The sequence below is a fragment of the Rhinoderma darwinii genome, chromosome 8 (genome assembly GCF_050947455.1).
Source record: "Rhinoderma darwinii isolate aRhiDar2 chromosome 8, aRhiDar2.hap1, whole genome shotgun sequence".
In the NCBI taxonomy this organism is placed as follows: domain Eukaryota; kingdom Metazoa; phylum Chordata; class Amphibia; order Anura; family Rhinodermatidae; genus Rhinoderma; species Rhinoderma darwinii.
Window position 1 is genome coordinate 63850783 of NC_134694.1, and position 25549 is coordinate 63876331.

Sequence of the window (25549 nt, forward strand, 5' to 3'; positions counted from 1 at the left end):
TGCAAAATGACTAGAAAATATAGTCAAGACATTGACAAGGTTAGAAATAATGATTTTTATTTGAAATAATAATTTTCTCCTTCAAACTTTGCTTTCGTCAAAGAATGCTCCATTTACAGCAATTACAGCATTGTAGACCTTTGGCATTCTAGCTGTTAATTTGCTGAAGTAATCGGGAGAAATTTCACCCCATGTTTCCAGAAGGCCCTCCCACAAGTTGGATTGGCTTGATGGGCACATCTTGGGTACCATACGGTCAAGCTGCTCCCACAACAGCTCTATGGGGTTGAGATCTGGTGACTGCGCTGGCCACTCCATTACAGATAGAATACCAGCTGCCTGCTTCTTCCCTAAATAGTTCTTGCATAATTTAGAGGTGTGCTTTGGGTCATTGTCCTGTTGTAGGATGAAATTGGCTCCAATGAAGCGCTGTCCACAGGGTATGGCATGGCGTTGCAAAATGGAGTGATAGCCTTCCTTATTCAAAATCCCTTTTACCTTGTACAAATCTCCCACTTTACCAGCACCAACTGTTTACAGCGGTGCTAACATAATTGCACAAGGGTTTTCAAGTGTTTTCTAATCATCCATTAGCCTTCTAACACAGTTAGCAATTACAATGTACCATTAGAACACTGGAGTGATGGTTGCTGGAAATGGGCCTCTATACACCTATGTAGATATAGCATTAAAAACCAGACATTTGCAGCTAGAATAGTCATTTAGCACATTAACAATGTATAGAGTGTATTTCTGATCAGTTTAATGTTATCTTCATTGAAAAAAACTGTGCTTTTCTTGCAAAAATAAGGAAATTTCTAAGTGACCCTAAACTTTTGAACGGTAGTGTATGTATACATGCCTCGTGTGTGTGTATATGTATACATGCCTCGTGTGTGTGTATATGTATACATGTGTGTGTGTGTGTGTGTGTGTGTGTGTGTGAGTATACGTCTCCTATATATGTGTGTGTGTATATGTATACATGCCTCTGTGTGTATGTGTGTGTGTGTGTGTATACGTCTCCTATATATGTGTGTGTATATGTATACATGCCTCGTGTGTGTGTGTGTGTGTGTACATGTATACATGCATCCTATGTGTGTGTGTGTGTGTGTGTGCATAAATATATATATATATATATATATATATATACATGCCTCCTATGTGTGTGTATATGTATACATGCCTCGTGTGTGTATGCATACATGCCTCATGTGTGTGTGTGTATGTATACATGCCTTGTGTGTGTGTGTGTATACATGCCGTGTGTGTGTGTATATGTTAACATGCCTCATGTGTGTATGTATACATGCCTCATGCGTGTGTGTGTGTGTGTGTGTGTGTGTGTGTGTGTGTATAAATATACAGTGAAGGAAATAAGTATTTGATCCCTGCTGATTTTGTAAGTTTCCCCACTGTCAAAGTCATGAACAGTCTAGAATTTTTAGGCTAGGTTAATTTTACCAGTGAGAGATAGATTACATTAAAAAAAAAATAATAAAATCACATAGTCAAAATTATATATATTTATTTGCATTGTGCACAGAGAAATAAGTATTTGATCCCCTACCAACCATTAAGAGTTCAGCCTCCTCCAGACCAGTTACATGCTCCAAATCAACTTGGTGCCTGCATTAAAGACAGCTGTCTTAAATGGTCACCTGTATAAAAGACTCCTATCCACAGACTCAATTAATCAGTCTGACTCTAAAATCTACAACATGGGCAAGACCAAAGAGCTTTCTAAGGATGTCAGGGACAAGATCATAGACCTGCACAAGGCTGGAATGGGCTACAAAACCATAAGTAATACGCTGGGTGAGTAGGAGACAACTGTTGGTGCAATAGTAAGAAAATGGAAGACATACAAAATGACTGTCAATCGACATCGATCTGGGGCTCCATGCAAAATCTCACCTCGTGGGGTATCCTTGATCCTGAGGAAGGTGAGAGCTCAGCCGAAAACTACACGGGGGGAACTTGTTAATGATCTCAAGGCAGCTGGGACCACAGTCACCAAGAAAACCATTGGTAACACATTACGCCGTAATGGATTAAAATCTTGCAGTGCCCGCAAGGTCCCCCTGCTCAAGAAGGCACATGTACAGTCCCGTCTGAAATTTGCAAATGAACATCTGGATGATTCTGAGAGTGATTTTGAGAAGGTGCTGTGGTCAGATGAGACTAAAATTGAGCTCTTTGGCATTAACTCAACTCGCTGTGTTTGGAGGAAGAGAAATGCTGCCTATGACCCAAAGAACACCGTCCCCACTGTCAAGCATGGAGGTGGAAACATTATGTTTTGGGGGTGTTTCTCTGCTAAGGGCACAGGACTACTTCACCGCATCAATGGGAGAATGGATGGAGCCATGCACCGTCAAATCCTGAGTGACAACCTCCTTCCCTCCACCAGGACATTAAAAATGGCTCGTGGCTGGGTCTTCCAGCACGACAATGACCCGAAACATACAGCCAAGGCAACAAAGGAGTGGCTCAAAAAGAAGCACATTAAGGTCATGGAGTGGCCTAGCCAGTCTCCAGACCTTAATCCCATCGAAAACTTATGGAGGGAGCTGAAGATCCGAGTTGCCAAGCGACAGTCTCGAAATCTTAATGATTTACAGATGATCTGCAAAGAGGAGTGGGCCAAAATTCCATCTAACATGTGTGCAAACCTCATCATCAACTATAAAAAATGTCTGACTGCTGTGCTTGCCAACAAGGGTTTTGCCACCAAGTATTAAGTCTTGTTTGCCAAAGGGATCAAATACTTATTTCTCTGTGCACAATGCAAATAAATATATATAATTTTGACAATGTGATTTTCTTTTTTTTTTTTTTTATACATATAATTTATCTCTCACTGGTAAAATTAACCTAGCCTAAAAATTCTAGACTGTTCATGTCTTTGACAGTGGACAAACTTACAAAATCAGCAAGGGATCAAATACTTATTTCCTTCACTGTATATATATACATGCCTCCTGTGTGTGTGTGTGTGTGTGTGTGTGTGTGTGTGTGTGTGTGTGTGTATGTATACATGCCTCGTGTGTGTATTTATGTGTGTATATGTATACATGCCTCGTGTGTGTATTTATATATGTATATGTATACATGCCTCATGTGTGTGTGTATGTATACATGCCTCGCGTGCATGTGTACATGTATCTGTGTACATGCCTCGTGTGTGTGTGTGTGTGTGTGTGTGTGTGTGTGTGTGTATATGTATACATGCCTCCTATGTGTGTGTGTGTGTGTGTGTGTGTGTGTATGTATACATGCATCCTATATATATGTGTGTGTGTGTGTGTGTGTGTATGTATACAAGCATCCTATGTGTGTATTTATACATGCCTCCTGTGTGTTTGTGTGTATATATGTATACATGCCTCCTATGTGTGTGTATATGTATAGAAACAAAGTTAAAAAATTGCTGCTAAAGAATTCCACTGCGGACTGACCGCAGCGGAATTCAACAGCAATTCCGCCACGTCTGAACGTGGCCTTAGAGTTCTGAAACTTTGTACTATGTATGTATTTAAAATTTTGCTTAAATCCCAGGGACCACAGCAATATGTTAATGGTCTGTTTCTTTACACACATGCACATCCATACATGAGCTGGTATAATTGCAATGATTACATAGACTTCCAGTTACAAAATTTTAATGAGCACAATTTTTTTAAACCAGAAAACAGTTTTATAAAGTATCTCCAACCTGCAGTCTCTCTGTTATATTGCGATATGGAACTAAGACAAGCTCACCTGCATTGTGTGTCCAGTACTGTACCTCTTATCTGAATTCCCAATTTCATAGCTCTGGCTGCATAGATAAAACAACAACTTAAATAAATAAATTAATGTGTTTGTTTGAAACATTTTAAAGATTACAAACCAGCCCAGTGACATAATTTTAATTATTAGCAGAAATTCTAGATCCTAGAAAAGGCATTTCTCTTATTTATTAAATAAATGGAAACATTCTCTATTGATAATACATCATACTTACAATCAAGATATTTTGTACCTTTTTCTTCATTTTTAGTAACTTTTTATTTTTAAGTCTACTTAGCTTTTGGAGGTTTTTTTTTTTCTCTGACAAGTTGTATATTTTTAAGATATCATTTTTGGTTACATACACAGGTATGGAAGCGTTTAATTTATGATTTTTTTTCAATGGAGGAATGCACAGTTTTTTCAATTTTTTGCGGTGTTTACATTAAAACGTATGGTGTAACTATGGGATACCTAATATGTTTGTTTTAACAGGTTTTTTCGTTAACCCCTTAGGCTGGGTTCACACGACCTATACCTATTTTCAGGCGTAAACGAGGCGTATTATGCCTCGTTTTACGCCTGAAAATAGGGCTACAATACGACGGCAAACATCTGCCCATTCATTTGAATGGGTTTGCCAACGTATTGTGCAGACGAGCTGTAATTGACTGCCTCGGCAAAGAAGTGCAGGGCACTTCTTTGCAACGTAATTTGAGCCGTTCTTCATTGAACTCAATGAAGAGCAGCTCAAGATATACGAGCGTCACAGACGCCTCGTATATTACGAGGAGAAGCATTTACGGCTGAAACGACGCAGCTGTTTTCTTCTGAAAACAGTCTGTCAGCTAGCGTGTGCACATACCCTTAAGTGCGCAGCCACTTTTGGACCAAATGACACAGCCTAATTTTTTAAATCTGACATGTGTCACTTTATGTGGTAATAACTCTGGAATGCTTTTACCTATCCAAGCGATTCTGAGAATGTTTTCTCGTGACATATTGTACTTTTTGTTAGTGGAAAAATTTGGTCGATAAATTCAATATTTTTTGTGAAAAACACCAAAATGTAGAGAAAATTTGAAAAAATGTGCATTTTTCTAAATTCAAATGTATCTGCTTGTAAGACAGATAGCTATACCACACAAAATAGTGACTAGTTAACATTTCCCATATGTCTACTTTATGTTTGCATAATTTTTTGAACATCCTTTTATTTTTCTAGGACGTTACAAGGCTTATAAGTTTAGCAGCAATTTCTCAAATTTTCAAGAAAATTTCAAAAGCCTATTTTTTCGGGGAACAGTTCAGATCTGAAATAGCTTTGAGGGCCTTATATATTAGGAACCCCCACAAATCACCCCATTTTAAAAACTGCACCCCTTAAAGTATTCAAAACAGCATTTAGAAAGTTTCTTAACCCTTTATGCGTTTCACAGGAGTTAAAGCAAAGTGGAAGGGAAATGTGCAAATTTAATTTTTTTTTGCAGAAATTCCATTTTAATCCATTTTTCCTGTAATACTGAAGCTTTTTTAACCAAAGAAACACAACTGAATATTTATTGCCCTGATTCTTCAGTTTTTAGAAATATCCCACATGTGGCCCTAGTGTGCTACGGGCCTGAAACAAAGGCCCCAGTAGCAAAGGAGCACCTAGTGGATTTTTCAGCATTCCTTTTCTTAAATTATATTTCAGGCACCATGTCAGGTTAGAAGAGGTCTTGGGGTGCAAAAACAAAGGAAACCCCCCCCAAAAGTGACTCCATTTGGGAAACTACACCCCTAGAGGAATTCATCTAGGGGTGTAGTGATCATTTTGACCACACAGGTATTTCATAGATTTCATTAGAATTGGGCAGTGAAAATGAAAAATTACATTATTTTCCAATAAGATGTAGCTTTAACTCAAAATTTTTCATTTTTTTTCAACAAATAAATGAGGAAAAGCAACATTTGTAAAGCAACTTCTCCAGAGTATGGAAATACTCAAGTAAAAATAACAGAGGAAAAAGGAAATGGGAGGAAACCTCCAGCTCACCAATCTAACACTCCAGTGTTTGTAGTCGCCCGGATCGACCGCGACGGCACACGGCAGCAATTGAAGAAAAAACCAGAGGAGATCCAGCGATAAAGATGTTAATAGGAAAAACTAGGTTTCCACTTTATTGGAGTACAAGATAAATGCTTAGCCATGATTAAGGGCACAGCCAGTGCCTGAAACGCGTAGGCTATCTATTGCCGCATATCACCACCTTGTCTTTTCCTCCTGGTGTTTTTCAAGCATTTATCTTGTACTCCAATAAAGTGGAAACCTAGTTTTTCCTATTAACATCTATATCGCTGGATCTCCTCTGGTTTTTTCTTTATGGAAATACTCAACATGTGGTCATAAACTGCTGTTTGGGCAAGCGGCAGGACTCAGAAGAAGGGAAGGCACGCCATTTAGCTTTTGGAGTACAGATTTTGCTGGATTGATTTCTCGGCACCATGTCGCATTTGTAAAGCTCCTAAGGTACCAGTACAGTGGAACCCCCCAAAAGTGAATCCATTTGGGAAACTACACCCCTAGAGGAATTCAACTAGGGGTGTAGTGAGTATTTTGACCCCCCAGGTGTTTCATAGATTTCATTAGAATTGGGCAGTAAACATGAAAAATAAAAAAACATTTCCACTAAGACATAGCTTTAGGTCAAAATGTTTCATTTTCTCATCAAATAAAGGAGAAAAAGCACCATAACATTTGTAAAGCAACTTCTCCAGAGTACGGAAATATCCCATATGTGGTAATAAACCACTGTATGAATACACATCAGGGCTCAGAAGGGAAGGAGCGCCATTTGGCTTTTGGAGAGCAGATTTTGCTGGATTGGTTTTACTGCACTGTGTCGCTTTTGCAAAGCCCCTTAGGTACCAGTACAGTGTAAACTACCGAAAAATGTGATTCCATCTGGCAAACTACACCCATTGAGGAATTCATCTAGGGGGTAGTGAGCATTTTAACCCCACAGGTGTCTCATAGATTTTATTAGAAATGGGTAGTGAAAATGAAAAATTACATTATTTTCCAATAAGACGTAGCATTAGTTAAAAAATTTTCATTTTCTCAACCAATAAAGGAGAAAAAGCACCGTAACATTTGTAAAGCAACTTCTTCAGAGTAGGGAAATATCCCACATGTGGTCATAAACTGCTATCTGGACACACAGCAAGGCTCTAAAGGGAAGGAGCGCCATTTAGTATTTGGAGTGGAGATTTTACAAGATTCATTTTTTGACACGATGTTGCATTGAGCTATAGTACCAGTATAGTGGTACTCCAAAAAAATTACCCCATTTTGGAAACTAGATCCCTCAAAGAATTTATCTAGGGGTGTAGTGAGCATTTTGACCGCACAAGTGTTTTGCAAAAATGGGTAAACCATAGATGTTGCAGATAGAAAATTGCCGTTTTCCACAGATATGCCATTTCAGTGCCCAATGTGTTGTGCCCAGCTTGTACCACCGTAGACACACATCCCATAAATTGTTAAGCGGGTTCTCCAGAATACAGTAATACCCCATATGTAGTCATAAATTGCCATTTGGGCACACTGCCAGGCTCAGTTGGACCACCATTTGGCTTTTGAAGTGCAGATTTTGCTTGGTGTTTTAGTGGTATTTTATCTTATAATGTGGGGGCATATGTAAACTGGGCAGAGTACATCAGGGTATATGCAATCTGTGCAGAGTACATCAGGGTATATATAAGCTGGGCATAATAGGATGATGTAATAATGGGGTGAATGAATAATCCATGGATTGGTGTGGTACGCTTTGAACCAATCTTTTATGCACAGGCCGGGTTTTTGGGGTATTATACAAAATATCTGCGCTCCAGTATTGCCGAATCTTACTAGAACGATGTGCAGCCACATACACAAGTGTCCTGATAATGAATACACATGACCTCCAGCCTGGACGTCATGTGTATTCAGAATTCTGACACTTCTGAATCTTTTCTGTGAGATTCCAGCAAGCCGCTCGTAATCTCGCGAGATTACGAGGTAAATGAGATTTAGTTTCCCTTGCTGGAAATCTCACAGAAAGGATTCAGAAGTGTCAGAATTCTGAATACACATGACGTCCAGGCTGGAAGTCATGTGTATTCATTATCAGGACACTTGTGTATGTGGCTGCACATCGTTCTAGTAAGAACACTATGTGCTGTGTAAATGAATGGAGAGGAGTGCATGATGCTGATTGGTCACTGATTCGTCAGCATCATACACTTCTATTCACAACGCCCAGTTAGTGAAACAAGTAAACACGTCCAGTTAAAAACACAGTACACACCCAGTTGGACATACAAATAAAAACACGCCCAGGTGTCCATTTCAAAGCTCATTTGCATATATATAAAATAGCTCATAACTTGGCCAAAAATGAACGTTTTAAAAAAAAACAAAAAAACTTTACTGTTATCTACATTGCAGCGCCGATCACATGCAATAGGAGATAGAGATTTGAGAATCTCGTGACAGAGCCTCTTAACTCCATTCTGTGGGTCGATACGATTACAGCGACACCAAATGTATATCGTTTTTTTACGTTTCACTACGTTCCCACAATAAAGATACTATTTTCTAGAAAAAATCATGTTTTAGTGTCACCATTTTCTGACAGCCATAAATTTTTTATTTTTTAGTTGATATCGCTGCGGGAGGGCTTGTTTTATGCGTGACTAACTGTAGTTTCCATTGGTACCATTTTGCATTACTTGCAACTTTTTGATCACTTTTTATTACATTTTTTTTGAGACAAGATGACCAAAAAGGAAAATGCTGTCATTGTTTTTTATAAAAAAAATTTACGGTGTTCACCGTGCGCTAAAAATAATGTGATATTTTTATAGATCAGGCTATTCCGAACGCAGCGATACCTATTATGTATAGTTTTTTTTGTCATGTTTTCATTATTTTTCTAATAATAAAGGAGTTGATCAGGGAAACAGGGCGATTATTGTTTTTATTAGTTAAAACTTTTATTTATTTATTTTTCTTTCACTTTTTACACTTTTTTTTATTACACTTACCTGGGGACTTGAAGATCTGGTCTTCTGATCCCCGGTACAATACACTGCACTACTTATGTAGTGCAGTGTATCGTAACTGTCATTCTTCATTTGACAGTTAGCCTATTACGTCATGCCTCGGGCAGGACCTAATAGGCTATCGTACCTGGGCAACCAGGATACCTAGCAATCTAACTGATCCCCGGTACAATACACTGCACTACTTATGTAGTGCAGTGTATCGTAACTGTCATTCTTCATTTGACAGTTAGCCTATTACGTCATGCCTCGGGCAGGACCTAATAGGCTATCGTACCTGGGCAACCAGGATACCTAGCAATGGCTTCTTGGTTGCCATAGCAACCATCGCCATCCTCGATCCATCGCAAGGGGGGCCGGGGGGTACAGAGGGAGCTCCCTCCCTCTGTCAACCACTTCAATGCGGCGGACGCCATTGACCGCCGCATTGAAGGGGTTAAATGGCTGCGGTCAGCGGTAACTGCCATCGCAGCTATTGCAGCGGGATGTCAGCTGTATATGACAGCGGGATGTCAGCTGTATATGACAGCTGACAGCTGCTGAAGATGAAGCGCGCACAGCTCCTGTGCCGGCTTCATCTACAGGGCATTACTGTACGCCCGTGTGCGGGAACTCACTTTGAATTTGGACGTACAGTCAGGCCCAAAAGCGGGAAGGGGTTAATAAATGTGTTCATTTTATTTTTTTGCATTGCGGAAAATTTTTTTCTTTTATTTTACAAACACAGTGTATGTTCACACGCACTAATTACGGACGTAATTCGGGCGTTTTTGCCCCGAATTACGCCCGAAAATAGCGCCTCGATAGCGCTGACAAACATCTGCCCATTGAAAGCAATGGGCAGACGTTTGTCTGTTCACACGAGGCGTATATTTACGCGCCGCTGTCAAATGACGGCGCGTAAATAGACGCCCGCGTCAAAGAAGTGACCTGTCACTTCTTTGGCCGTAATTGGAGCCGTTATTCATTGACTCCAATGAATAGCAGCGCCAATTACGTCCGTAATGGACGCGGCGTTCAAGCACCTGCACATGCCGTAACGGCTGAAATTACGGGGATGTTTTCAGGTGGAAACATCCCCGTAATTTCAGCTGTAACGGACGCTGTCGTGTGAACATACCCTTATAATGACAGCACGGCTCGCAAAAGCGGCCGGCTGCCCGTGGCCGGCCGTGCTCGTAATTACGAGTCGTAATTGCGAGCACGGCCCGTAAAATAAAAAAATAGAACATGTTCTATCTTTTTAACGGCACGGGCACCTTCCCGTGAGAAAACGGGAAGGTACCCGTGGCTAACAGAAGTCTATGGGCCCGCTATTTCGGGTTGTAATTACGACCCGTAATAACGGGTGTTTTTACGGTCGTGTGCATGAGGCCCCGTAATGACGGGTGGCTACATGTTTTCACCCGTCATTACGGCAGCGTTGCTAGGCGACGTCAGTAAATAGTCACTCTCCAGGGTGTTGAAAGAGTTAACTGATCGGCAGTAACTGTTTCAGCACCCTGGACAGCGACTACCGATCACAATATAGAGTACCTGTAAAAAAAAAAAAGACGTTCATACTTACCGGGAACTCCCTGCTTCCTCCAGTCCGGTCTCCTGGCCGTTGCCTTGGTGACGCGTCCCTCGCGACATCCAGCCCGACATTCCTTGATGACGATGCAGCCCATGTGAGCGCTGCAGCCAATCACGGGCTGCAGAGGCGTCTGCAGCCAATCACAGGGTGCAGAGGCCTCTGCAGCCAATCACAGGCTGCCGCGTCAGGAAAGAAGGTCGGGCTGGAGGAAGAAGAGGGACTCGTCCGCAAGACAACGACCAGGTACGTATGAAATGCTTTTTATTTTATTTTTAATCAGCAGCCTCTTTTCTCTATCAGTGATTGATAGAGATAAGTGGCTGCCGATTTGTATAATATTTTTGACCGGGTTCGGTCAAAACGGGTTCGGCCGAACCCGGTGAAGTTCGGATTCGCTGCGAACCGGACTTTTCCGGAAGTTCGGACCGAAACCGGGTTCGGTTGTCCCGGTTCGCTCATCTCTAAAACTGATGACAGAGCCTCTTTAATGTTTTTTTATTTTCTTCCATTTAGCTGTACAGATTCTGGAAACCCTCAATATCTTGGCTTACAGGTTAAGCAAAGGTCAAACAACTCCAGAGAAGTGTTCACCGAATCAGGATATCTTCAACAAAATTGTGAAAGTGAGCAAAATATGTTTATGTGACGCAATTTTGAAAGTGTTGCTATGTGACTCCATCTTGCATGGAGTATCCATTTTATATCTTAAAGAGGCTCTGTCACCAGATTTTGCAACCCCTATCTGCTATTGCAGCAGATAGGCGCTGCAATGTAGATTACAGTAACGTTTTTATTTTTAAAAAACGAGCATTTTTGGCCAAGTTATGACCATTTTCGTATTTATGCAAATGAGGCTTGCAAAAGTACAACTGGGCGTGTTGAAAAGTAAAAGTACAACTGGGCGTGTATTATGTGTGTACATCGGGGCGTGTTTACTACTTTTACTAGCTGGGCTTTCTGATGAGAACTATCATCCACTTCTCTTCAGAACGCCCAGCTTCTGGCAGTGCAGATCTGTGACGTCACTCACAGGTCCTGCATCGTGTCGGCACCAGAGGCTACAGTTGATTCTGCAGCAGCATCAGCATTTGCAGGTAAGTAGCTACATTGACTTACCTGCAAACGCCGATGCTGCTGCAGAATCATCTGTAGCCTCTGGTGCCTGCTCGTCTGACACGATGCAGGACCTGTGAGTGACGACACAGCGTGATCTCTGGAGAACACGGCTGTGTCTGCACTGCCAGAAGCTGGGCGTTCTGAAGAGAAGTGGATGATACTTCTATGCACAACGCCCAGCTAGTAAAAGTAGTAAACACGCCCCAATGTACGCACATAATACACGCCCAGTTGTACTTTTACTTTTCAACACGCCCAGTTGTACTTTTACTTTTCAACATGCCCAGTTGTACTTTTGCAAGCCTCATTTGCATAAATACGAAAATGGTCATAACTTGGCCAAAAATGCTCGTTTTTTTAAAATAAAAACGTTACTGTAATCTACATTGCAGCGTCTATCACATGCAATAGCAGATAGGGGCTGCAAAATCTGGTGACAGAGCCTCTTTAAAGAATCCATTTTGTATCTTGAAGAATCATCTTTCTTTAAAATATGTAAATTCGTGCTGGGATTGTCTGAACAATTATATATTTTTGTTTCTTAGCTAATGTTATGATTCCTTGTTATAGCTAAATATTTACCAGTTCTTTATTATGAGAAAAGTGTCTGATGCCTCTGGGAACGCATTTTGTTTACCAAGTTAGTCTATACAAAGTTCATAGCACAAGGGTACCTGAGATGGTCCAGACAGTAGCAGAGTCTTTGGCACAGATGGGACTTGACGTGGTAGGTAGAGCTAGATGTGGCGGATGATACCAGGAGTGGCAGGTGACACCAGACGTGGTGTATAACAGCAGGCGTAGCGGATGACACAAAGCGACTCCAACACTGGAAAGGCTCAGGAACAAGCACAGGATACAGAAAGCAGAGCACAGGAACACAGAGAGCAGGATACAACTAAGGGACCATTTGCATTACGAACATGGGTAGACAACAACAATGCTCATTCAAGGAGTGGAAGGACAGTGCCCCGTTTATATTCCAGGGTGATCTGGGGTTAGGTTAGGGAAACTTTAGTGAGCGCGTGCCCTGGCCCTTTAAGACTGGGGACACGTGCATGCACCCTACTACACAGACCAGGACGGCCACGCAAGCTGTCATCTCCAGGGAGGGAGATGCTGGCAGACGGCGTTCGCGGCCGTTTGCCTATGGGTGAGGCGGCGGTCCGTGGCCACAGTCGTTACATTATTGCAATCTATCAGTAAAGCAGAGAAGGATGTTTGGGTTTACAAAGTGTGTCTCTTTGTGTTTTACTTCTCTCCGATATATCGATTTAACATATCGATTTGGATCTGGATAAGGGTACTGAAGGATGTCCGTTGACACACGCACCTAAACCTTCAGTCTAATATATTTTGGCCTGGATTGCGTCAACAAAAATCAATACTTGTGTGGAATGCCAAAATTCCAGAACGGTCGAGACAGGGTTCTGCTCACCTATGATGGTTATGGTTGTGCTTATTCAGACACAACTCCTATGTGAGTATGAAATAGTGGATCCAGTGAGTGGGCTGCTGCCACAGTCCAACCTGTAGTAAACGATATCACCGCCAATTGCAAGAATATTATTCATAATGTGTATATATATATATATATATATATATATTACCATACATGGCGCTGCTAGACAAGGCTCAGATAAAAATTTTAAAAAGTACCTTCTCAGTTATGGCCTTAGTAATAACCTTATGGTCATACGAAAAATTTGCAGGAAAGGCAAGATTTAGAAAAATAACAATCATTCTATTATATCATCATAACAAACAATTTAAAATGCAGAAAATCACATCACAACAGGGCAAACAGTGTGCTGGCTATAACAATTTCAACATAATACGAAGTCAAAGGTAAGATGTGCTTACTAAGGTAAAACAGTATGTATGTCACATCATAATGTCAAATCAGTTCATTGGGATAATATCCTCCTAGAAAGTATGTGTGTGTATATATATATATATATATATATATATATATATATATATATATATATATATATATATGTATATATATATATGCACTACCGTTCAAAAGTTACAATTTTGTGTTTTCCATGAAAACTCAAACTTATATTTATCAAATGAGTTGCAAAATGACTAGAAAATATAGTCAAGACATTGACGAGGTTAGAAATAATGATTTTTATTTGAAATAATAATTTTCTCCTTCAAACTTTGCTTTCGTCAAAGAATGCTCCATTTGCAGCAATTACGGCATTGCAGACCTTTGCCATTCTAGCTGTTAATTTGCTGAGGTAATCGGGAGAAATTTCACCCCATGCTTCCAGAAGCCCCTCCCACAAGTTGGATAGGCTTGATGGGCACTTCTTGCGTACCATATGGTCAAGCTGCTCCCACAACAGCTCTATGGGGTTGAGATCTGGTGACTGCACTGGCCACTCCATTACAGATAGAATACCAGCTGCCTGCTTCTTCCCTAAATAGTTCTTGCATAATTTGGAGGTGTGCTTTGGGTCATTGTCCTGTTGTAGGATGAAATTAGCTCCAATCAAGCGCTGTCCACAGGTTATGGCATGGCGTGGCAAAATGGAGTGATAGCCTTCCTTATTCAAAATCCCTTTTACCTTGTACAAATCTCCCACTTTACCAGCACCAAAGCAACCCCAGACCATCACATTACCTCCACCATGCTTGACAGATGGCGTCAGGCACTCTTCCAGCATCTTTTCAGTTGTTCTGCGTCTCACAAATGTTCTTCTGTGTGATCCAAACACCTCAAACTTCGATTCGTCTGTCCATAACACTTTTTTCCAATCTTCCTCTGTCCAATATCTGTGTGCTTTTGCCCATATTAATCTTTTCCTTTTATTAGCCAGTCTCAGATATGGCTTTTTCTTTGCCACTCTGCCCTGAAGGCCAGCATCCCGGAGTCGGCTCTTCACTGTAGACATTGACACTGGCGTTTTGCGGGTACTATTTAATAAAGCTGCCAGTTGAGGACCTGTGAGGTGTCTATTTCTCAAACTAGAGACTCTAATGTACTTGGCTTGTTGTGCAGCGGGGCCTCCCACTTCTCTTTCTACTCTGGTTAGAGCCTGTTTGTGCTGTCCTCTGAAGGAGGAAATCTTCAGTTTCTTGGCAATTTCTCGCATGGAATAGCCTTCATTTCTAAGAACAAGAAAAGACTGTCGAGTTTCACATGAAAGCTCTCTTTTTCTAGCCATTTTCAGAGTTTAATCGAACCCACAAATGTAATGCTCCAGATTCTCAACTAGCTCAAAGGAAGGTCAGTTTTATAGCTCCTCAAAAAAGCAAAACTGTTTACAGCGGTGCTAACATAATTGCACAAGGGTTTTCAAGTGTTTTCTAATCATCCCTTAGCCTTCTAACACAGTTAGCAAACACAATGTACCATTAGAACACTGGAGTGATGGTTGCTGGAAATGTGCCTCTATACACCTATGTAAATATTGCATTAAAAAACAGATGTTTGCAGCTAGAATAGTCATTTAGCACATTAACAATATATAGAGTGTATTTTTTATTAATTTAATGTTATCATCATTGAAGAAAAACTGCTTTTCTTTAAAAAATAAGGACATTTCGAAGTGACCCTAAACTTTTGAACGGTAGAGTGTGTGTGTATGTATATATATATATATATATATATATATATATATATATATATATATAAAATGTGTGTGTATTAACGAGTCACTTAATGCAGCACAACATGGGGTACATTATAAAGACCAAACTCCTGTCCGCAAACCATCCAGCGCATGTTTCGCCGTCGCTTCTTCAAAGGGAGTATATATTATTAATACCCCTTTTGAAGAAGTGATGGCAAAATGCGCAGCGACCACTTACTACAGCTAATAAATCCTTCACAAACCTCTCCATTACTTTCCAGGGGAAAGTTTGCTCTATCCTGTAATTAGATACCACAAAGGCATTCAACAGGGCAGAATAGATACCCCTACCCTCATTTGGATATTAGCAAATTCCTTTTGCAATTTATCTGTGTTCCTATGTGGCAAAAAGCCATTTTGAGTTGACCAGTGTAAGACCGTTGCTAGTATTTTAACAACAATATTGGAATCCTTTTCTACTTGATCCTTACACTTTTTTAGCATCAATATAATAATAGCTTTTGACATAGATTCCGTGAGGTTACCACAGCTAATGGACTCATTAAAAATTTCCAACAGGGCTGGTAAAAATATCTCCACATATCTTCTATAAAACTCATAGGCTAGACCATCTGATCCAGGGCAATAAATTGCCATTGAAAGATCCAAAAGCCTCTCTTAGATTCTTCATTGTTAATGGGGCGTCTGATTAAGCTCTTTGACTCCCAGAGAGCGTCGGAAAGTTAATATTATTTAAGTATTCCTCACTATCTTGGGAGTTTGCTCCTGAGGTGGATTGGTATGGTTAAAAAAAAAAAAGAATACCCAAACAATCTTTCTAATATTTTCCTGATTACGAGAGTGTGCCCCCAGATGTGTCCAGATTGCTTAAATCTTATGTTGTTCTGACTACGCATGCTAATAATTTGCCTGATTCGTTTGTTTTGCAAAAAATATTGCTATCTAGAGAAAAATATTTTCTCTTGGGCTTTAACCATTAAGAAATCCCTATACTCCTTTTGGGCATTAAACATTTTCTATGAAGTCTCTCGATCATATATAACAGATTGTTTAAATGTTGTTTGTTGTATAACAAACCTCTTAAGCAGGTTAGCTATTTCCTTCACTAGAGAGCCTCTCAGAAATGCCTTAAAGGCATCCCATACATAATGTATATGTGCCTTATTGAAATTAGTTCTGAATTTTTTTTTTACTTCTTGCCCTATTTCGTCATGATTGTTCATAATGGACAGTCAATAAGAATTTATTTTTAAAGTTTTTGTGCCCCTAAAGCCTCGCTCATTTAAAATATAAATTACAACCAGTGAATGATCCGATATCCCATTAGGATATGTATAGATCTAATAAACAGATCATTCGATTGTGCCAAGTCTATCCTTGATATTGAATTGTGGAAGTGGCTTTTTCATAAAATACCTTTTTTTCCCATATTTAGCCCCCCAAACCACAAGAAACCTGGTTTTTAAAAATAATTTTGCAATGGTGAGTAACACTCCCTTAGTAGAATACAGGGTTATTGCTCAAATCCTGTTCCTTTGACTGTCCAATACACAATTTAGATCCCTATTTATCAAAACCCGACAGTTGTTTTTTGTTTCATAAATTGTATTAGTTGGTTCAGGACCCCACTAGATTAAGAAGGTGGGATGTATACAAAGACAAGGATACACGTCCATTTAAGGAACCGTACAGAAATACATATCTTCCCTCTTTGTCTATAAACTAAGAGAAGTTTTGGTACTCCCCATTCTTGTAGATTAGAACGCTAAACCCACTGGTATATGTTGAATAGATTGAGTGAAACTTTTTTCCCACCCACATTTTCCTCTAAAGTCGATCCTCTATAAGACGTATTTCCAGCAGACAAATGATTGGCAGAATGTCTATATGAATATTGGACAAAAAGATGTACTATTGTTTATTTATCTTTAGCCTTGTACATGCCACGTTAACGTTCTTATGTTCATTATTATTCAAGCTGGCTAGGCAAAGAACTGAGAGAGAGGACAGAACAAAAAAAGTAAATGAACCATCTTAAACCCCTACCGATGAATGCAAACCACACCACCTCCTCCCCACCATGGCCTGCAAAGTATATACCATATCGCAGCCCTCTTAATGTAAGACTACTCCCCTCCACCACACTCTAACACAATTACCTGCAAGTAAACATTATATAATTCAAAGTTGTATATTTTTAAACCTTATTTTTTATAATATTTTCATCAGGAGTACAGCATGACACTTTACTGATGTAGCAATATATATCTATTGTAATCACAGACCTTGATGTTACAGTCCACAGATAGCAATCATATTAATATTAGTAGTATGCATTCTAATCCTGAATCTCTGTGTTTTTGTCACATATGTCATGTATCCTTACATTATATAACCAAACCCCAAAATGTAACCCACCCAAACCAAAACCTATAACTCAATGGACTCTGACGATTTTTATATATCTTTCAGAAAAAAGCCAATGTAACAGACCCTTCGCCCACGAAGAGGGAGAGAAATTGTCATGACAATTACACAAACTACAATTGTCTCCCAAACATTAACCCCTTCCCCCCTGCTTGCATTCTGGGCCCTAATGACCAAGCCATTTTTTACGTTTTTCCATTGTCACATTCGAAGAGCTATAACTTTTTTATTTTTGCGTCGAAATAGCTGTATAAGGTCTTGTTTTTTGCGGGACAAGTTGTACTTTTTAATAGCACCATTTTGGGGTACATATAATTTATTCATTAACTTTGTTGGGGATAGAAAACCTGAAATTTCCCCACTCTTTTTTTTTTTTTTCCGCGCTAAATCGACGTCGTTTACCGTGTGGTATAAATAACACTAACTTTATTCATTGGGTTTTTACGATTGCAAAGATACCAGATTTGTATAGATTTTGTATGTTTACTACTTACTCAGTAAAAACACTTTTTTTTCAAAATTATTTGTTTTTCTGTCTCCATATTTGAAGAGCCATAACTATTTTATTGTTCCGCCGATGCAGTTGTATGAGGGCTTTTTTTTTTGCGGGACGACTTGTAGTTTTTAGTAGTACCATTTGAGAGTAGATGCGACTCTTTGATCACTTTTTATCACATTTTTTTAAAGTCAGGATTAACAGAAAACAGCAACTTTTCCATTGTTTTTTTATTTTATTTTTTACGGCGTTCACCGTGCAGGTAAAATAATGTAACAGCTTTATAGTCGGGGTCGTTATGGATTCGGCAATACCAAATATGTGTAACTTTCATGCTTTATTGTGTTTTTTTAATAGTAAAGCATTTTGCAAGGGGAAAAAGTGGGTTTTTAATTTATTTATTTTTTCAGTTTTTTTTTATTAACTTTATTCAACTTTTTTTACTTTTATACTAGTCCCACTAGGGGACTTTAATATACGATCATCCGATCGCTATTATAATACAGTGCAATACTTTTGTATTGCAGTATATTACTGCCTGTCCGTTTAAAACGGACAGGCTTCTGCTAGGACATGCCTCCGGCATGACCTAGCAGGCATTTACTACAGGCAGACCTGGGGGCCTTTACTGGGCCCCCGGCTGCCATCGGAGACACAGACACTTGGCGATCTTATCGCCGGGTGTCAGTGGGATGAGAGGGAGCTCCCTCCCTCTCTCCAAAACCAATCAGATGTGGTGCACTCTATTGAGCACCGCATCTGAATGGTTAAACGGGTGAGATTGATACTAATATCGATCTCACCCGGTCGAGCGGGGACGCCCCCAGCCCTCAGCTACATCTGGCAGCTGAGAGCAGGGAGATTTGACAGCTCCCTGCTCTGTTTACTTTATTCTGATGCAGCGGCGTGGAATGGCGGCGCTGTAGAATAAACCCCACTAATGACCGCCATGAAAAGGCTTATCGGCGGTCATTAAGGGGTTAAAACCCTCCCCTTCAAACACAAACAAACCTCTTACGCCTTTTCCTACTCATAGCTACTGTCCCTCTCACTATTTTTCTTACTGCTGGTGACGTATCTTCTAATGGGCTCCTACAGCAAATCGCCACTATTATATCTCCCTCCTATTACTAAGCAATTACCACAAACTCTGGCAACCCTTTAAATCTCAAAAAGATTTGCTTGACATCTGCTTCCACAGTCCCTTTCTCTGGAGCTTCATGGATTCTGTCTGCAACAAACTCTCCTACATTCACAACCTCTTTGTTTCTTACAAGCTATAACTTGGGTCTAACAGAAACATGGCTGATACCCTCTGACACAGCCTCCCCTTGCTCCACTCTCCTATGGTGGACTTCTATTTACTCACACTTCCCACTCGGCAACAAACAAAGTGGAGGAGTTGGCATTATCTTATCTGAGAAGTGCTCCTTTAACCCAACTTCACTTCTACTCTACCTCACACTCCCTTCTTTTGAAGTATACTCTGCCTGTATCTACTCTCCCTTCAACCGGCCATCATCTATTGACCTACAGGCATTGCCACCACCTTTATCAACCACTTCACCATCTGGCTCCTACACCTTCTCTCAACTGACATCCCCAACATCATTATAGGTGACTTCAACATCCCGATTGATACATCCCACTTAGCTGCCTCGAAGCTGCTATCACTCACATCCTCTTTTCGACTTAAAGCGTCAAGTTATGCCACAAACTAGACCTTATTTTCAAACGCCTCTGTTCCCTATCTAACCTGTCAAACTTACTTCTCCCCTATCTGAGCACAATATACTTACATTCTCATCCCTTTTCTCTTCAAATGCCCACCCCAAGTCCAAAAACTAGCATAACCTCGTAGAAACCTTAAATCTCTTGATGTTTGTATGCTTTCTGACTCCTACCCATTTCTACCATCTCTTCACTTCACACATAGCCCCTGTTTCCTATAAAAACACAATTACCTCAGCTCTGAAGATCCCTCTCACAAACACCAAATCTTGCCGAGTCAATAGACAGCCGTGGCACACCATTCGGACGAAAAAACTGAGGCAAGCTTTCAGGTTTGCAGAGCAACAATGCAAGAAAACCCATTCCAAGGAAGATTTCACCCCATACTAAGATGCACTTCTCACCTTCAAATTTGCGCTCACTTCTGCAAATCAAGACTACTTGTCTACTGTCATATCATCTCTGTCCCATAACCTCCAAAAATTATTTCGCTTTTGACTCCCTACTCTGGCCCACGGAGCTCTTTCCAACATCTCTTATATCAGCCGAAGAGTTTGTCACACATATAAAATACAAGATTAACAACATTAGCGAAAGCTTCAATCTACAGTCCCCATAAGCCCTCCCCATAGCTGTTCAGTGCCCCATAACCTGCTTCTCCAACATTACTGATAGAAAGCTCTCAATCCTACTCTTCAAATCACACCTCACCTCTTTGTTCAACTATCGCCGCATGTCACTACTTTAATTGGCTTCGGAACTTCTTGAAATGTCCTGCCACCTGTCATACAACTTTGTTTTCAACCATCTATAATCTGGCTTCCGACCCCACCACTCCATTGACACAGCCCTGACCAAAGTGCCTAATGATTTATTAACTGCCAAGCCTCACAACATTACTCTGTGCTCCTTCTTCTAGACCTGTCCTCTGCCTTTAACACAGTCAACCACTCCCTCCTGTTACAAATTGTCTCATCTCTTGGTATCACAGACCTGACCCTCTCCTGGATCTCCTCAAATATCACCAACCAAACTTTGTGTCTCCTGCTGACAAACCACATACTCATCTTGCCTTCTCTCTGTTGGTGTCCCTCAAGGCTCTGTCCTGGGACTCTTGTACTTTATTTACACCTTTGGCCTGGGACAGCTCATAAAATCCAAACCTTATTCTGAGGACACACAAATTTACCTCTCTGGCCCACATGTCACCTCTCTGCTATCCAGATTTCTAAAGTCTTTAACAGCTATATACTACTTCTTTGCCGTCCACTTCCTTAAACTCAACATGGAGAAAACGTCGTTTTGGTAAGGGGGCTGAGTTAGATGGGGAAAGGCGGTGAATTATCAATTACAGTTAATGGCTCCACACTTTCTTCAGTCTCAATAGACCGCTATCTCGGGATAACCTTTGATACCGCCCTGTTCTTCAAACTGCACATCCAAGCCCTTACCACTTCTTGTTGCCTTCACCTCAAAAACCTATTTTGAATCTGCTCTTACCTTAATGGGTTGCCGACACAGGACGAGTATGCTCGTCCTGAGCGGCGAGCACTTCGCGCATTAGGACGAGCATACTCGTCCTGTGTGACAGCCGTCTGTACGCGCGATCGAGAGCGGGGCAACGGCTGTAATACACAGCTACGGCCCCGCTCTGACAGCGGAGAGAAGAGAAACATCTTCTCTCCGCCGTTAACCCCTTGAATGCCGCAATAAAAGCTGATCGCGGCGTTCAGAGGGGGCACTGCACATTAATCGCGTCACAGAAAATAATTGTGACGCGATCAAAACCCACAACTCATATGGCCAGACAGCCCAGGGTCCATTGAAGGACCCCAGGGCTGTCTGAACATATTTCCTGTTAGGGCATACTGAGATATGCCCTAACAACTGCCTGTGTACAATCAGTGCACAGGCTAATGTACTGGCATATAGATCTATGCCAGTACATTACAGTTACAAAATAAAAATCAAAATGATAAATCCCTTTATGGGATTAAAAAAAAGTTAAATGAATGTAGAAAAAAATTCATGATAGATAAATAAATAAATAAAAAGTAAAAAAGATACACAGATACACACATTTTTTATAATAAATAAACTTTTTAACCCGTTAGTGACCGCCAATACGCCTTTTAACGGCGGCCACTAACGGGCTTTATTCTGATGCATGTGCCTTTTTACGGCACTGCATCAAGATAAAGTAAACAGAGCAGGGAGTGTCAAATCTCCCCGCTCTCAGCTGCTAGAGGCAGCTGAGGGCTGGGAGCGTCCCTGCTCTGCCGGGTGAGATCGATTATTAGTATCGATCTCACCCGTTTAACCCTTCAGATGCGGTGCGCAATAGCGTGCACCGCATCTGAGTGGTTTTGGAGAGAGGGACGGAGCTCCCTCTCTCCCCCACCGACACCCGGCGATACGATCGCCGAGTGTCTGTGTCTCTAATGGCAGCCGGGGGCCTAATAAAGGCCCCCAGGTCTGCCTGGAGCGACTGCCTGCTAGATCATGCCGGAGGCATGACCTAGCAGATGCCTGGCCGTTTTAAACGGACAGGCAGTAATACACTGCAATACAAAAGTATTGCAGTGTATTACAATAGCGATCGGAGAATCGCATATTATAGTCCCCTAGTGGGACTAGTAAAAAAGTTAAAAAAAAGTTTAATAAAGTTAATGAAAAAAAAAATTTGAAAAAAAATGAAAAACCCAGCTTTTCCCCTTACAAAATGCTTTACTATTAAAAAAACAAAATAGAGTAAAAAAGTTACACATATTTGGTATCGCCGCGTCCGTAACGACCCCGACTATAAATCTATAACATTATTTAACCCGCACGGTGAACGCCGTAAAAAATTTAATAAAAAACTATGGAAAAATTGCTGTTTTCTGTGAATCCTGACTTTAAAAAAATGTTATTAAAAAGTGATCAAAAAGTCGCATCTACTCAAAAATGGTACCAATAAAAACGACAAGTCTTCCCGCAAAAAAAAAGCCCTCATACAACCGCATCGGCGAAAAAATGAAAACGTTACGGCTCTTCAAATATGGAGACACAAAAACAAATAATTTTGAAAAAAAAGCGTTTTTACTGTGTAAAAGTAGTAAAACATACAAAAACTATACAAATTTGGTATCGTTGCAATCGTAACAACCCGCTGAATAAAGTTATGGTGTTATTTATATCACACGGTAAACACCGTTGATTTAAGACGCGAAAAAGTTAATCAATAAATAATATGTCCCCCAAAATGGTGCTATTAAAAAGTACAACTTGTCCCGCAAAAAACAAGACCTTATACAGCTATGTCGACGCAAAAATAAAAGAGTTATAGCTCTTGGAATGCGACGATGGAAAACGTAAAAAATGGCTTGGTCATTAAGGTCTAAAATAGGCTGGTCATTAAGTGGTTAAAATATAAGTCCCAAAACATGAAATAATATAGACATATTTGGTATCGCCACGACCGTAACAACCTGTACAACAAATGTATAACATTATTTATGATGATCGGTGTAAAAAAATATATATATATTAAAACTGCAGTGGAACTGCTTTTTTTTCTGCATTTTCGCCAAAATAAAAATTTATAGAAATTAAACGATAATGTATTTGTACCAAAAAATGGCACCTACATAAAGTACAACTCGTCCCGCAAAAAAGTGTCTCCTACAACTACGTCGTACAAAAAATAAGAGTTATGAGCGTCGGGATGCAAAGAGGGGAAATGTAAATAAATTGCTCTGTCCTCAAGGCCAAAATTGGCCGTGTCCTTAAGGGGTTAACCTCGAGTCAACAAAAATACTAACACATGCCATCGTTATCTCCTGCCTAGATTACTGCAACATCCTTCTCTGTGGCCTCAGGTCTTACACTCTTGCAAACTTCCAATCCATCCTTAACTCTGCTGCCAGGTTAATTCACTTCTCCCCTCATTTCACCTTTGCCTCCCCCTCTGACTATCCCCTCACCGGCTACCCATTGCCCAGCTAAATCAGTTCAAAATATAAAAAATGGCATTCAAGGATGTCCTCAAAATATCTCACAAGATCTTCTACTCTGCTCTCCTCTTGTCTGCTCCTCACATCATTGGCTCAAAGATTTCTCCTGTGTATCCCCCATACTCTGGAACTTTCTATCCCAGCACATCAAACTCTCTCCCACCATTTAAACCTTTAAAAGCAACTTGAAAACCCACCTCTTCAGAAAAGCTTACAACCTGCAATGACCCTGCTGCCACTATTGTACCAGATCAACCGCTTATACTGTCATCTTCTGTCTCCGTTTCTCTTCCTTTGTAGATTGTAAGCCCGGACGGGCAGGGTCCTCTTTCCTTCTGAACCAGTATGTCAATTAAAGGCTATGTACACCTTTGAACTAGTTGTTTGTTTTTTTGTTTAATAAAAGTGTGTTTTGTGCAACTTTCTAAATACATTTTATGATGTTTGGTGAAGAAACTAAGCAGCTGTACTTTGTTGGTTTATATTTTTTGTGCGGAGTTAAAAACTATCTAGTGATATGCTCTGTTTTTTTTATAGGGGTTATAGAGTATATGTACTCAGTAAGGTTGTGGTAAGAAAGTGGAACTACTATATACGGGCCATTTGTTTCTATGGTCCTAGTGCATAGAAATTGTCACGTAGGGTTCGTGGACCCACTGGGCCGTACCGCCTTGGCGGTATGGCAGCTGGCCAACAGGGTGCAGGTCAGAGTCTATATTTCATATATGGTACCTGTGGCAGCTTGGACAGTAGCAAGGAAGGCTTGGCAGGAACTAGGCAGCAGGTAGACGTCAGGCGTGGAGAAGCAGGACAGGCGTGGTATACAGCACAGCACGGCTACAGCTCAGCACGGCACTAGATCAGGATACAGGAACAGGGAACACTGGGAGCAGGAAACACTAGGGGACCATTTTCAAGACAAACTTGGAATACGACAACAATGCTCAGGCGTGGGAGGATGGGGCTGGGACCTTCTTATAGCCCAGGGTGCTCTGGGAGCAATTAGATCAATCTCCAACATGCGTGCGCTCTGGCTTATTAAGTCTGGACTGAGCTCGTGAGCACACCCTGGTGGTTACTGTGGAGCAGGACGGCCGTATGTGCAGACATCTCTTGAGAGAAGGGCGTCGACTGGATGGAAGGAGTTCGTGGTCAGCGACCACAGACGTTACAGAAATGAGCACAATGAATATAGGATGTTGGTTTCGGATCATGTTGCTAATATTTATTGTTGTATACAGGGTATATGCGATATGTACAGTTGTTTTTTGTATTTGAAATTTGTCTTAAAAATAAAAGAAGACTAAATACATTTTATTAAAAATAATTTTTACTTTTTGAGATACAGCCGCTTTTGTATGGTGTATACAGAGCAGCTGTATCTAGCGTTGAAACCCGTAGCCGTCAGGTCAGCGGTTCTGACGTGTTCAGTGACAGTGGGTCCTGCGTTTTTAGGACACGCAGTATCAAGCTGTTACCGATCAAATCTAAGTTCATGACTTAGATTTGATCGATAACAGGTGGATCCCGCGTGTCAGAGACACGCAGCACTAACTCACACTGAACCTGTCCATCCCGTAGACCTGAGGGATCCAGGTCTTCACGTAAGATACAGCTGCTCTGTATACAGAATACAGAGCAGCTGTATCTCAGGAAGTAAAATTAATTTTTAATAAAAACTAATTATAAAGTTGAACAAAACATACTGATTGACCTTTTTCTAAAAATTTTT

General features: G+C 40.6%; 1 protein-coding gene across 2 annotated transcripts in view; it reads right to left on the reverse strand.

Annotated features, from left to right (window-relative positions):
* The window catches only part of TEX11 (testis expressed 11), a 963534-nt gene that overhangs the window by 603957 nt on the left and 334028 nt on the right, over window positions 1-25549 (reverse strand). For both annotated transcript variants that reach the window (XM_075835681.1, XM_075835680.1), the window contains exon 10: window positions 3769-3826. In XM_075835681.1, coding sequence (XP_075691796.1) covers window positions 3769-3826 — 58 coding nt within the window. The remainder of the gene's footprint in view (window positions 1-3768; window positions 3827-25549) is intronic.